Source organism: Lathyrus oleraceus, chromosome 6, assembly GCF_024323335.1.
Source record: "Lathyrus oleraceus cultivar Zhongwan6 chromosome 6, CAAS_Psat_ZW6_1.0, whole genome shotgun sequence".
Classification (NCBI taxonomy): Eukaryota; Viridiplantae; Streptophyta; class Magnoliopsida; order Fabales; family Fabaceae; genus Lathyrus; species Lathyrus oleraceus.
The window spans coordinates 113,817,359-113,833,722 of NC_066584.1; the positions used below are offsets into that span (position 1 = coordinate 113,817,359).

The 16,364-nt window shown below is 35.4% G+C and overlaps 1 protein-coding gene and 1 pseudogene across 1 annotated transcript; both read right to left on the reverse strand.

Annotated features, from left to right (window-relative positions):
* Positions 1-9,310: 9,310 nt before the first annotated feature.
* On the reverse strand, positions 9,311-10,634 carry LOC127094303 (uncharacterized; annotated as a pseudogene).
* A 275-nt stretch (positions 10,635-10,909) lies between these two features.
* LOC127094304 (glutathione S-transferase T3-like) lies at positions 10,910-11,917 on the reverse strand. Its single transcript, XM_051033157.1, has one exon. The coding sequence runs from the start codon at positions 11,915-11,917 to the stop codon at positions 10,910-10,912; it is 1,008 nt and encodes a 335-aa protein (XP_050889114.1).
* Positions 11,918-16,364: the final 4,447 nt, after the last annotated feature.

The window sequence follows — 16,364 nt, forward strand, 5'->3', positions numbered from 1 at the left end:
ACGTGTCCATACCCTTCACAACCATGACACTGGATTCCCTTGCCTTGGTTGAACTTTTCTTCAGAAGTTGATCTTTTCTTGATGTCAGACGGGATGTTCTTGACATTAGGTCTCCCTCTTTGATCAATCTTCTTCACGAACTTGTTGAACTGTCTCCCAAGCATGGCTAAGGCTTCTGATATACTTTCATCACCTTCAGTATATCCTGCTTCTGACTCCTCTTTAGCATTAGATACAAAAGCTATGCTTTTGCTCTTCTTTTCAGCATTCTCACACAAGCCCATTTCAAAGGTTTGGAGAGAACCAATGAGCTCATCCACCTTCATGTTGCAGATGTCCTGCGCCTCCTCTATGGCTGTGACCTTCATAGCAAATCTCTTAGGCAAGGACCTGAGAATCTTTCTTACAAGTTTCTCTTCAGCCATTTTCTCACCTAGTCCACCAGAGGTGTTTGCAATTGCCAGAATATTCATGTGAAGGTCATGAATAGTCTCATCCTCTTTCATCCTCAGATTTTCAAACTTGGTGGTCAGCATCTGAAGTTTGGACATCTTCACCTTGGAAGTACCTTCATGAGTTACCATGAGGGTATCCCAAACTTCCTTAGCTAGTTCACAGTGGTGCACCAGCCTGAAGATGTTCTTACTGATTCCATTGAACAATGCATTCAAGGCCTTGGAATTTCCAAGAGCTAATGCCTCTTGCTCCTTGTCCCACTCTTCTTCAGGAATCTGCACACTGACTCCATCTACACCTGTCTTCGTTGGATGTTCCCATCCTTTGTTGACAGCTCTCCAGACTTTGCTATCTAGAGACCTCAAGAAGGCTATCATACGAGGCTTCCAGTCATCATAATTAGAGCCATCCAACATGGGTGGTCTATTTGAGTGTCCTATATCCTTGTCCATGGTACTAGAAAGTAACTTCCCTAGATCTCACCCAGAAATTCACAGGCAAGGTGCCTGCTCTGATGCCAATTGAAATTCTAGTTATCAGACTTTAGATGTCACACGGGTTGTTATGACATCCAATTCTGCACAGACAAGAATTATGCAGAACTTAAAAGTAAGTGCAGTAAATAACACAAGTAATTGTTTACCCAGTTCAGTCCAACATGACCTACATCTGGGGGCTACCAAGCCATGGAGGAAATCCACTATCAGTAGTATTAATTCAAAGTTAAACTCACTCGTTTACAACTTGTCACTTAATCCCTACCCAATGCAATTTTAATCTTACTCTAAGATCAGAGTTCCTACTCACTCCCCCTCAATCACCTCAGTGATTACTACCTTTAATCAATATTAAAGACAACTTTGAAGTTACACTTTAAACAACTCTTGATTGTGCTTTACAGCTTTAATCAAGATACACAGCACTCACGCTTAAAAGCTTTGAGCGACACAACACTTACAACTCAATGAACACCCTATGCCAAAGCAATCATCAATGTGATAAAGGCTTGGCTTACAAGATATGCCTAATACAAGACTCACAAAAATACAGCAGTGAAGTATGATGGACACACTAAATCTTCACGCCTCAAAATCCCCCAAAACTGAATGAAGGAACGACTTCCTTTTATATTGCAGTACCTGGGCTTTTGCACTTGTATTCTCCTGAATTTAAGGTCACGCGAGTTCCCATAAATTCAACATCTAGGTTACTAACAAATAGGCTATTTGTTAGGTTCATTAAATGTAGCATGGTTGTTGATTTCCTGGATTTTCTCTAAGCTGTTGAATCCCTGAAGAATAGCCTGAGAAAAAGCTGAAACAGAAAACTGAACAACCTACAATTTAGCATATGCTGTCAGGAATGAATGTCACGACATTCAGCTTGACATCAAGGATCATATGCTGAGTCTGTTTTTCTAGAAAACAGACTGTACAATTTTGCTGACCTGTATATGACCAAAATGACCATACTACAGTAACAGCTTACATTAATAGATGTCAAAGTATCCAATTTGACATTTACACATTTGGCCTTAAGTTAGTTCTGTTATCCTCTTGAAGAACAGACTAAAAAACATACTGAAGTGTAGCAGAACACCACTCTGTCTATTGTTCAGTATATGCTGTCAATGATGAATGTCATAACATCCAGTTTGACATTCAGTCAGTAGGCCTTATGCCAGGTCTGGTCTTTCCTTGATAACCAGACTGGAAATAAATACTAAGTTCTAACAGAACACCAGCTGTTCTATTCCTTAGTATCTGCTGACAGGTATAAATGTCACAGCATCCAGTTTGACATTCAATAAATCCTGTATTAGCTAATCCTGCAGTAACTACTCAAGTGTGTCATGACATCAGTCAAGACATCAGAGTACAGTTAGATATTCTAACCTACAATGCAGTCACACATACACACCATGTCATGACATCAGTCAAGACATTAGAATCCAGCTAGTGTTTTACCATATAATGCAGCCAATCAAGCACCTACATAAACACACTAGAGATCTATAGAGTTAGTAGTTATACAAACTACCTCTACATACCATTACTCCCCCTTTTTGCCACAATTTGGTAAAATTATTCCTCAACAAGATCGGTCAGTCAAACTAGAGGTTAGTATGTTATCACATACACACATGACAGGAGAAGAAAAAATGTTGATATGATGTTAGAGCATCAGACCTTGACAATCAACATTTGGTGACACTAGGTTTAAGGTTTAAGGTTACAACGGCATTACAAACAAATATTACCCATGCAAGGACCAAACAACAAAAGAAAAGAAAATGATGTATAATAATTAGCAGCCAGCTACATTAGGTATCACATTTCATACTAGATGTCTGGCAGATCATGGTTGACAACATCAAACAGCTTACTCTTCAGAGTTGACCTCCTCCTCTACAACTTCTTCTTTTCCCTCCTTCTCATTTTACAATAGCTTGATCAAATTATCCACCTTATTATTTATGATGGTACTTGAAGTAATTGTTGCTTAAAGATCCTTTGACATTTCCATTAGTTCATGCAAAAACTCCTCTTTGGTGACTTTGGAATCAGAAAAGTAACTTCCACTAGCAGTGGGACTATGACTTCTTGGCACCTCAATGTCTGCAACATGTGATCCAACAAAGAGTTTTTACTCCAATGTCAGTGGGCCAAGCTTTTTGTTCTTGATTTCATTTTCATTCAGTATTTTGGGGTGTTGCTTCAATATGATTCTAGTGATTAAACATGGAAAGGCAATGGGAAGTTTCACTATATAAGAGTCATCATGTTTCATTGTCTGACCAAAAACATGTTCCCCAAAGTTCAGTTTAGACTTTGTTCCAATTTAAAAAAATAACCTTGGCCAAGACAGGTGTGATTCTTGAGTTATGGTTAGTGGGAACCCAATTTGTTGCACATATTCTATTCAACACAACATATTTCACACCCAGACTTGAGGAAAGTAAGCTTTTCTTTGGCCACTGTTGGAATTAATTAGTTATGATTTCTCTAGCCAATTTGTCCAAAGAAGGAACACCATCATATTCAGTAGTTTACTTCTTCCTAGATAGACATTGATGACTTTATGTGAGAAATTCACACACCATCCTCTAAACCATAGTTCTCTTTGACATATCTTTCTCACTCATTTTGGTACAAGATTGAGTATTTCGATAAATAGGAAGTGAAGCAGACATGCTAGCACAATAGGTACAAAGAGACCGATTGCGAAGGGAGAAGGAGCGGTTGAGAGAATAATTTGAATTTTGGAAATATTTTTCTCAACTTGGGCACTTCTATGAACACAGGAGAGAGATATTTTCCTTTTAAATCTTCATGCCTCCCTTGAGTTAATATCCACACACAAATGTCTACAATGCCCTTTTTGTTTTTAAATTCATTCTTGCTTTTAGGAGTTATTTGACACTTAAGGACTTTTGAGATTATCTTATTTAACGGTCCATGCTTCATATGTAGGACATGATGTCCTAACATTTGATCAGACTTTCCATAAATCTTTCTAATCATGAGATCTTTCTCACCATCCTTAACACATAGGATTTTATTTATTCCTTATGTGCTTTCCATGTGTAGAGACCCTTGACATATATATGAGGTATGATGTTGGAGCATCGTGTGGGATATCTTGTTCTACTGTATTTTGGAGTCATCTTTCAAGCTTGTTGAGGGATGACTTCTGATCCATGTATAATAGTTTTCCACGTATATTGACCCCTTCATTATCACTTATAGATCTTTGTTGGAGACACTGCATTCAGACCTTTTAAATTCCATATTAAAAACTTGATCACATAACTGACTTATGTTGATCAAGTTTTCAGCAAGAACTTCTACTAGAAGAAATTCATCAAGACTAGGGAGACCTGGGTAGACCAATTTTCATATTCCTATTATATTTCTTCTAGTTCCATCACCAAGAGTAACATAACTCTGAGAGTAGGTCTTAAGTTCTTCAATATAGCTCCTTTCACTAGTCATGTGTTGTGAATATCCACTATCAAAATACCAAACTTCTCTTGAAGACACTTTAGGAGATACATAATTTAAAATACACTTCACAATTTCCTTGGGCTTCCAACACTTTCTTAACAAGAGTTTTCTTCCTTTTCTTCCTTTTAGACCTTGGCTGACTATAAAATTGAGGATAACCATACAATATGTAGCAAAAGGGTCTTATGTGACCATATCTCCCACAGTGATAACATCTCTTTATAGAGTTCGTGTAGCCTCTATGATAAGGCTATACATGTCGAGCATGATGTTAAGGCATGTGGTCCACCTTCTGAAACCCAATCTTCTTCATTGAATGGACTTTGATCTTTTTGTTCATGGAATTGTAGTCACACCCTACAACCTTCATATTTTCTTCCCAGACATCATCCAACATATCTAAGTTGTTGCTTATCATCAGTACAAACTCTGGCATACTTTCAACTTTATCTTTCAACGAAAAGATTTCATATTCCAGTCCTGTGATGGTTAAGAAAAGATTCTCTTTTTCCTTCAAAAGCATATTGATGGTTTCTTTCTATTTTCCCACTGTTAAGCAAGCTTCATCCCACTTAGTGTACAAGAGCCTAAGTGTTGTAGCCAGTTCCTTTTTTTTCATGTCTCCATCACTAGGGTCTTCTTTAGATTCATACTTTCCGGTGAAAGCCATGACCTTGTTGTTGGTTTCTTCTTCACTTTCATCATCAGACTCATACCAAGTGATAATCAATCCCTTTTTCCATTTCTTTAGAAAATTAAGAAATTCGGCTTTGATGTGATCAAAGCCTTCACATTCAAAACATTTTGATCTTTTTGCTTGAGAATGGTCTTCCGCTTTGTTCTTGTACCGGGGACAGATGTATGACCCTTTGTCTTGCACATTTGTTCTCTAATATATATCTAGTATTCTTAAGGAATTATTGATTTTTCTTCCAAAATATGATATATCGTATGAAAGGCCTTTTTTTTCAATATTCCTTCCATCATGGTCTTCACTCTCTGTAATCTTGGATAAAAAGGCTACACCTTTATTATTCTTTTCTTGTCTCCCATTTATAGACACTTCAAAGGTTTGAAGAAATCTAATGACTTCATCAACCTTCAATGTGCTTAAGTATTGGGCTTCTTAAATCGTTGTTACCTTCATGTCAAACTTTTTAGGCAAAGATCTGAGGATTTTTTTGACTAGCTTGTCTTCCGACATCTTCTCTCCCAAGGAAAATGAATTGTTGGCAGTGTCTCTAAGTCTGATGTTGAAATCAGAGATAGATTCATCTTCATCCATTCTCATATTATCAAACTTTGTAGTGAGGAGCTGCAACCTTGACATCCTAACCTTGGATGTGCCTTCATGGGCACTTTTGAAAATCTCCCAAGCACCTTTGGCTTCATTACATGTGTTGATAAATCTAAACATGTTCTTATCAATACCATTGAAAATAACATTCAAAGACTTGGGTTCCAAAAGCTTCATTATCTTCTGCATCAATCCATTAAGCTTCAAGCTTGAAACTTGTAATATCATCTTGAGAAGTAATCACAAGATGTTTTCACCCTTTAATCACAACCTTCCAAGTTTTGATATCTATGGATTTGAGAGAAAGGCAGCCAATTTAGATGTCCAATAGTCATAATTGGTGCCATCCAAAACAGGTGGTCTATTGACATACCCTACATCCTTAGTATTGTTTATTTGAATAGAAAATATCTCCCCGGAGTTAACCCAAACAAAACAGTGTGTCTACTCTAATGTAAATCGTAATTTTGTTCTTCAAAGGATAGATGTTGAGACAACTTACCCAACTTTTTCAAACAGTTTAAGTACAAATTAATAGCAATGATACAACAATAATTAATAATGCATAAAGTTGTAAGAACACAAGAGATTGGTAACTCAGTCCGGTGAAACCACACCTACGTCTAGGGGGGCACCCTACTCAAACAAAACTGCAATATCATATGTCTGTTGACAGAGACCAGATGTCGCAGCTCACGTGTTGCAACATCATGTTCAACATGTGTCCCTTCTGCACTAGAACCAGGTTGAGCAAACTCCATGTTGTTTTACATAACGCAGTTAATCCCCAAATGACCAACAATTTTCTTCATTTATCACGAGGGTGGTTGGTAATGGATTGAAGACCCAGTTCTAGCACGATCTGCGGGTCGACTCTGATTGAATTTGCATCTTTTTTGAGAGGTTTTTCTTATCTCTGAATAGAAATCCGATGAGGTGGGAAAGATAGAGTTCTGGGATGGTGGTGTATGGGTCTGGAAGTTTAGGTGGAGATGGAGGTTGTGTGTATGAGAGGAAGAACTTTTGGGAGTCATGTTTAGTTTTATTGAAGGAGTGGTTAATCAGGATAAGGAGGATGTCTATGTTTTGAAACTTGACTCGATTAGTGGGTTATCGGTGACGTCAGCTTATGATTTTCTTTCATCTTCGACTGCTAGAGATGAAGTAGGTTGGATCGAGTTGTTAAAGGGTTATCTCGTTGTTAGAAGAGCCGTGTGCCTTCAAAAATGGTGTGTTTTTTCTATTGTTGTTGTTGCATGATAGGGTGGCTACTAGGCTCAACCCTTAGTAGATGTGGTATTGTTCAGGTTGATCGTGGAAACTAATATGCAATTTGTATGGATTAGGTTGAGGCCACGTATAGTTTATTTTTCTATTATGATGTTGCATCTGTTATTTTGTATAAGTCTCTTTAGTGTGTGGGTATACATATATGCCTATTCGCAATCGGTTTTAGAGATGTTCGAAGTGTTTATGGGACTAGGTAGAGGTACGAGGGGGTTTTAGGTCTAGCCCTCTTATTTCTTTCCTTCTTAGAGCGTTTAGTTTTTTTGTGGTCATTGTGATTGATGGTGGGATTGTATAATCATTTTTATTTGATGTGTTGGGATTAGGGTACTCCACGTACTCTTTGAATCTTTTTGTCTTGTTTCTGCTTCTTCTGTTTTACATTAATTAATTTTATATATATATATATATATATATATATATATATATATATATATATATATATATATATATATATATATTCATTTTTCATTAGAAAAAATAAATGCTAAAATTTTAAGATATAACTGACCAAAAATCTAGATTTTTAAATTAAATTTCAAGTTTTTTTAATTGAGGAACTTTTTATAATGATGTAAACACTTTTGTAAAAATTATTTAAAAAATACATATAATTGAAAATTAGAAATTAAAACTGTTTGCACAATAATTCTGTAAGAATGAAAAATGCATCTCTTTTTTAGACTAAGAATGAAACATGATGTATTTTAGAATAACAATCCATTTATAATTTATAAAATTAGGGATGGTACAATGAGTTGAACTTTAGTACATAGACATTATTTCATGAGTTAGATAGAGGAGCAATAAAAATTGTCTACATCAGATTCTAAGAACATAGACATTAGTACTTTTTTGAGAAAAACAACAATGATGTCTGTCTGAGTCTCAACCAAAATCATCACTTCCTGGAAGGAACCCGTGTGGTCTATATTCATTTTGCAATTGTGATGTGATAAATATTAAATAACAAAGTATGAAAAATATGAGTCAAATTTATTTGGCCTTTTAGGTACACTTCAAACTCATCTCACACTGTGCACTCACAGATTTTGGCAACATTCACATAATTTAGCATTAAGATATGACAAGTGCATACATAAAGTGTGCATAATTTTAATTAATTATAAGTTTTTGTTTTAGTTAGAAAACTGCACTCTTGATATATATAGTTTACTTCTTTATGATCTAATGGAATTAAATAAGTTGTATAATTTGGAAGGAAGATGCTCTTGTTCTGCAGCACATGTTTATGATGTTTACTTGGCTTTGGAGTTAGTTTAAGAACACGTTAGAAATAGTATCATGTGACAACAATACTCATTGTCGCACATGTATGATTTATGCAGAGTAGGAAGGTTCGTCCTAAGCAAAAGTTGATTATTCAAATTAAAGGTATATTCATGGCTATATCATGTGATAGAGATTAAAGAGCAAAAGGGTAAAACATAAAAAGAGAATCTATGTCTCACAGTGAGTACTTATGAACTTTCCTACAACTCAGCTAATGATGCAAAAAGAGGGACCACGATCACCTTAGATTGTAAGGTTGCAATCATGTGTATGCAAGGTGATTGAGAATTCTAAGGTTGAGAGTTCTTTTAGGTTTTTATAGATCAAAAGCAGTGGGCAAAATATATTTTGATTATGAAATTTTTATAGCAAATCATATTTCTTAAAAGACAAGTAATAATTTTGAGAGGAAAAAATCAATATTAATGAAGAATCACATAATTCTGCAATATAATATTTTGATACTACAAGTACATTAAATTTTAATTATATCCTAAATTAATCACATAAATAATGGTTTTTGAATATATGATTATTACATTCATAAAGACATTAAATTATGTATTTTGTTCTATAATATTATTTAAAGACGAAGTAAACCACCATGACTACATTCATCCATTTCTGATTCGTATTTCTTAGAGCATCTCCAACTGTGAACCCATTTTTGGATTTTTTGTGGGACCTATTAAGCCACGTCAGCTTGAAGCAACTCAACTACTTTTTCACTCTAATGGTACAACTCTGAAGAACTCAAATTGGATCTCACAACTTTATTTTATATATTAATATTTTATTCATATTAAATTTTATATTAATTATAATTTTAGTGTTTTAAATTAAATTTGATATAAAATAAAGAAAATTTAAATTAAACTTATAATTTAAAATGATAATTAAAATTAATCTCAAATACATGATATATAATTAAAAACAATAAAAATAAATAAAATCACATAATTAATCAAACTTAAATTTCATCATCTTCATGTCCAAAACGTTCCCAAATATATTCGACTAGATCTCCTTGAAGTTTACGATGAACTTGTTTTTCTTGAATACTTGCTCTTCTTTGTAGTCTTGTTGCAAGATTCGGATGAGGACCGCTAAATGTTTCAGTTGTTGAGTTATTGATATCCACATTATCATAAGAGTAATCAAAATTACCTCCATATGTATGTCGTTCGTCTTCCACAATCATGTTGTGCAATATGATGCAGACATATATGGTATGCTTGAGAGTGTCCATGTGCCAAGCACGCGCTGGGCCACGTATAATTGCAAATCGAGATTGAAGCACTCTAAATGCTCGCTCCACATCTTTTCTAGCCGATTCTTGATGTTGAGCAAATAATTTTTTCTTTTCTCCCTGTGGCATTGAAATAGTCTTGACAAATGTAGCCCATTCGGGATATATACCATCTGCTAAATAATACCCCATATTATATGGTGTCCCATTGATTGTATATTGTACATTGGGAGCACGTCCTTCCAAAATATCGTTAAACACGTTGGATTGGTTTAGCACATTAATGTCATTGTTTGAACCTGCAATACCAAAAAAAGCATGCCAAATCCATAAGTCTTGTGATGTCACTGCTTCAAGCATGATTGTGGGCTTACCATGATCACCTCGACAAAATTGTCCTTTCCATGCAACAGGACAATTTTTCCATACCCAATGCATACAATCGATGGAACCCAACATACCTGGAAAGCCACGTGACTCCCCCATTTGTAAAAGATGTTCAACATCAGTGTTGTTAGGCTTTCTCAAATACTCAGCGCCAAATACAACATTGACACCCTTAACAAATCTTTCTAAGCACTCAATTGAAGTGCTTTCACCGATTCAAACATATTCGTCTACAAGGTCAGCAGGAGACCCATACGCCAGCATACGAATAGAAGATGTACATTTCTGCAATGGTGAAAGACCCATTTTACCAGTTGCATCGACCCTCATTTGGAAATATTCATCATGATCTCCAAGGGCATCTACAATCCGAAGAAATACATGCCTATGCATTCTGAACCTTCTTCGGAATTGAACATCTGTGTATACTGGGTTTTCCGAGAAGTAGTAATTGAATAATCGATTGTGCCCTTCTTCACGACCTCGATCTACCGTTGTTCTTCTCTTTGGCCTAGAGGAACTTCCAGATCGACGTTCATTCTGAAGTTGTTGTTCTTCATCACTGTCGTCCATAAATTCTTCTTCAACCAACTCCCAAAATTCTTGATCGTAATTATCTGAATTGTCTGAATCCATTTAGTGAGTAAAGAATGAGAGAAAAATGAGAAGAATAAGATGAGAATGAGAGAACAATGACATAAGTGGTAGTATATATAATGGTTTGAATAACGGCTAGTTTGAATAACGACTAGTTTGAATAACAGCTAGTTTAAATTAAAGTGGTAGTTTGAATAACGGCTAGTTTAAATTAAAGTGGTACTAATGACCATTTTACATAGGTGTTGATAAATTAAAGTGGTACTAATGACCATTTTACATAGGTGTTGATAAATTAAAGTGGTACTAATGACCATTTTACATAAGTGATACTAACTACATTCCATATTTTTTTTTCATCTTATTACAATATTTTTCATGAATATCTCGTTGACTATCGTTCATAGTAGAAGTGTCTTTCATCATCATTTGCACTACCCTTAATTCTAGCTCGTCCTCCTTAGCTTGCGCAAGTCTGTCCATTGTTATTGCTCTTTTATTCTTTGCATCTTGTGTTGCATTTGGAATTTCTGATGCCTTACCCTTCCTTTTTGCTGCTTTTTGTCCCATTGGACGCTCCATTGGTGATGATGAGTTAAACTCATAACTTGAAGTTGTATCTGGGTTCTCCGATGATGCCCCACTAGCATAAGTCTTTGTTATTTTTGCAGAACTTCCAATCGATTCTTCGACGATGCGCCATTTAGCTTCATCTTTTAACAATCTCCATGCATACTCAAGATTGAATGTTGTACCTTGATCCTGAGCAAAAATAGCATGTGCATCTGCCATGACATCGGTCTCGGATGTCCCACTTTTCTTTCCTTTAAGAGCAATTTTGTAACACCCAACAAATTTTTGATCCATGCCATTTATTCTATGCCATCGACATTTTAACTGTCCCCCCAACTTTTCCCGCAATTGCCCACGATATTGGTTATAACTAGCAGCAATTCTTAACCAAAAACTCTCAGCCTTTTGATCAACTCCCACAATTGGATCCTTTGAAATATTGAGCCATGATTGGATAAGTAGTATATCATCTTCCCTTGTAAATTGCTCTCGAGATCTTTTCTTAACGACAACCCTTTCTTCTTTTTCAGTACCAACATGAGTAAAAAATGGTGGGACTTGAGTAGAAAATGGTGGAACTTGAGTAGAGAGTTCCATACTATTAGAATTCATTTGAGATATAGGATACATATTTGGATTGTTTGGTGACGGAAGAAATATGGCGGGGTTTGTTGGCACCGGTGGAATTTGAGAATTTTGAGGTTTAGGATTTTGATAATTTTGCATGTAATTGAAAAAAGCTTGTTGATGATGAAAATGATTAGGATCCATTTGGCCTAAACAATTGTAATTTGAAGTAAAAGGATGAAATTGTAAGACAAAATTTTACAAATGAAGAGTAAAATGATAAAATTGTGAGAGAAAATAGAAGTGTGAGAAAAAATTTGTATGTACAATTTTTCATATTGGTTTATTTATAATTAACTAAAATATATAAAAATAAAAAAAAAAGTAGCCGTTGGGAGCAACAGCTGCAAAAGAGCCGTTGCAGGAATTTAACATTTAATTTTCATTAGCATTTATTTTGAATTTTATTATTATTTTATTTAATTAACTTTTCATTATATTATTATTTTAATCAACCAACGGTTGCTTGCCTTTAAAACGTTTGACATGCTGTCAAACTTCATCCAGCATAAAATTGAAAAATGTTGCCTTTTCATTGCCAGGCTGGAGTTCCAAGGTGAAGAACCAACCGTTGGAGTTGGTCTTAGAACGTTTTCATCATAGCTAATGAAAGATCAATTATTATGGAAAAAATAGAATATTTGTATAATAATGTGTTTGATTCTCATAAAGTTATCATTATTTATAAATGTTATTCATATCTTCTTCGTAATATCACTTTTTTTATAGACATTATTCATATTTGTACTAGGTAAAAATACAATAGTTAGAGAATGAGGACCTACTCACGTAATGATTGTGAGAGATCCTCTATTTTGTTTCTCTTTGTATTTGCCTCAATATATAACATTGGAGGTTTGGGGGTTTTACAGAGACCCGTGACCTTAGCCAAGAACGGATCCCATAACTCCATTATAAAAAATGTGGGGGCTTAGAGAGCTCTTTCTCCATAGATCGTAGGGAGATGATTTCCCCCTCCTTGATATATTTCTACTATTATATCCACGTGTGATAAACGAGGTAGATTGTGGGTGGGAGACTCAAATCTCGTCAGGCAACTAGCCACTCCCATTCGGGCGACCACGCCACTTTGGGGCCCCAAACTTCCATGGTGTGACTAGCCCATTTTCTGTCCCTAGTTGGGCTTTACCAAAAGTGTACTTTTTCACGGGTGATTCCTTATTCAGGTCACGATCCCTCAAGCATGAGGGCTTGAAAAAGGACTAAGTGATTTAATTCTAGTGCATTGCCATCCCGAAGCTTTGCGAATTTTCTGTAGTGAAGTATAAGAGAGCCCCTCAAGTGAACCATATGGTGAGTCCCTTAATTATCACCTATGGGAGAATCCCTCAAAAGAAACAGGGTGATTCCCTCAAGCGTCATCTACGAAAGCACACATAACATTAAATTTTCCTAATGATTGATTCTCCTCAAAAGACCTTTGGTTCACAAACATGTATCAGGACATGAGACATGTGACAGTTCATTATGTAATTATTGATGTGTACCTAACAGAAGCCAATCATAGCTTACGTGACCTAGGTTTTCTACCTTTATAAAAGGAAGCCCTCGACTCATTAACATTTATGTTATTCGAAAGTCTTTGTTTCTAACAGGTCAAATTGCGTTCAACATTTCTCCAGTTTTTGTCTTCTTCATAAACTGTATAATCCCTTCCTCTCTTTCTTCAACCTTCATTTTTTCGAAAATAGTGATTATTATGGAGCCATGATTATCAAAATTATTATCGTGAAGGATGAGGTGGAGGGTGACGACCATGGTGGGTCAAACATTCACACAGAGGCTCGTCAAGGCCAACCTGAAGGTGTGATCCGATTGTGCTTATGGGATAAGTGTTAATATGGAAAGGGTTATGTCAGTGTTCACCTCCCTTTTGCTGAAGACTTCCCCAATGGTTTTAAGGTCGGGAGTAAAATGGCGACCCGATACTTATTGAATATGGTGGAGAGCCATTTTATTAGAGGCTTGATGTTGGAGCGTGTGCTCTTTAGTAATTATGATTAGGTAACATGTTTGTCGATGAGATGAAGGCAAATTTGTATAGTACAAGGGAGGTGCTGACTCAGAAGCAAGAGTCCTTGAAGATGGTTATTGAGGAAAGTGACGAGTCACAACATTCTGAGGTGAAGTTAAAGGCGTCCCTTGAAAAGGCCCAAAAAGATTTTAAGGAATCAGGCGAGAAGCTTGCCCAGATTTAAGGTCAAGATGAAGATGATCCTCCTCTCCCAATAAAAGTTTGAAGGGGATAAGTGATAATAATAATTGTTCCATGTTAGAACTTATTAACTTAAAACACAAGAAATCACACAAAAAATCCTCAAACTATCATATAAAAGAGATATAACATTTGTATGAACATTTTAACTATGTTATTTATGAGTGCAGGTGAAAACACCCAAAAAAATCACAAAATATAGAAGTTAAGTAACAGAGAATTAGTTGGGCGAAGCATAGACTCGCTCAACAAAGACATGACAAAAACAAGGCATCCTTTCTGATGACTTTCAGGCCTAGTTACTTTATGGAGAATCAAGGTAGATTGTTGGGTTATATGACAAACTCGATGGGAGAAACATGGCGGTTTCAAGACCATTTGTCTAAGTAACTTCACGGTGAATAAATGGTTTGCTCACTGGGCACACACACACACACACACACACACACAGAGAGAGAGAGAGTCATTGGGTGAAATAAGGCAGCCTGATCCCACTTGGATTAGTTAGACATCACTTACTAATAAAGAAAAGCAAGCTCACTGGGAGAGCTAATTACCTCGTTGGGCAAAAATGCCTACACAACCCCCTATAAATATATGTGATAGCTATTCACATGAAAATAATTCATTCCATAATTGGAAGAATAGAAATCAGGGATGTTAGGTGAGAATATGGACACATACAGGTCTAGAAAGGGGTTGAAATAGATCTTTCCTCAAGTAGACAATTTCAAAAACATTTTAGGTCCCATAAAACAAAATCAAATATTTTAAAATATGCTAAAGCAAAATATAACACTAAGAGAGCTTGGAAGCATTATAAGACATCACTAAAGAGATGATTCTATCTAATGCAAGTCAATTACAAGATAACCAAAGTCACTTTTAACAAAGCGATTTAAAAACACTTTACGTAAAAATTCATTCAAGACATAATTGAATTTGTGATGATTCAATATTTTTTAAGCATCGCAGATCTAAGCTTACACAATAAATCAGTATAAGCAAGATTTAACTTAAGTAACATACAAACGATGTAATAATGTAATAATACAATAGTTATAGTAATGAGTGCAAAAGATTAAAAGAGATAAGGGAAATGAGAAGGGTACACAGAGATATATAGTGGTTTGACATTTTCCTCGTTTTGTCTACTCCACTCTTCAATGGTGTTAAAACCATCGGGAAATAATCATGATCTTCCATTATTTGATAAGTTTGATACATGCATTTTGTTACAACAAAATATTACACGATAATTTCTTTTGTTGATGCAGATACTCAAACTGCAGGCAAAAATAAGATCTTCAATCATCTTGATCTAATAACCTTGTTATCCATAATAACCTTCTCCAAGTCTTCGTATGTGGCAATCAACCTTGATCCCACTGATTTCTTGTCTGAGCGATTGCCATTAGCTAAGAGTTAATTGGACAACTCATAACTTTGTCTATGAACATTCTTTACACAACCTCACCAAAGTTAGACAACTTCCAAGTCCGTCTTACGAACAGTTTGTACTCGACCTCGCCAAAGTCTTTAATCGAGTATATTGAAACTCTCTTCTTGATGAATAAGTCAATATCCAAACTGCATTCAATAAATGATTTTTGTACTTGTTACAAAAATAAAAATTAACACAAAAATATTAGATACCCTAATGTACCACTAGTCTCCCTCAAACACTCAATCTTAAGAGATAAAGGTCCACAACAATGGATAAGGACTAAGGTTGAAGATGATGAACAATGCTAAAAGAATCTCTCTCTCTCTCTCTCTCTCTCTCTCTCTCTCTCTCTCTCTATATATATATATATATATATATATATATATATATATATATATATATATATATATATATATATATATCACACATGCGCGTGCGCGCATACACACACATACACACACGCACACATACGTACACATACACACACACACACAAATTCACAATATAACAACAAGTGATTAAATGGTGGTGAATGAGGAACACACGCAAATTCTATCTCAAGTTTCTGGATAAAATGGGTCTTGGATCTTGATAGTCACCATGAGATTAATCAAGCTTAAATCCCTACAAGATTGATGAACTCTCCGTTTCTGGTTTCCCTTAAACAACAACAAATTACACAAGAATAATGTGTAACAAAAAGGAAATATATGCAATCTAACATGGATTAACTCTCAATAAGTTGTTCTTAAAATAAGAGAAAGAATCAATGTGTAACACCCTAAACCCTGAATTTTATAAATAAAGAACTACTCAGCAATTTAAGGTGTCACCAACGACAAACCTCCAACAGGGCATAGACATTTAGAAAATACACAGCAAAAATATAAGCAACATACAACACTTGT

Bases quoted from the DNA above. Each gene is read 5' to 3' on its own strand.
- LOC127094304 (XM_051033157.1), bottom strand. From the start codon at position 11,917: ATGGATCCTAATCATTTTCATCATCAACAAGCTTTTTTCAATTACATG.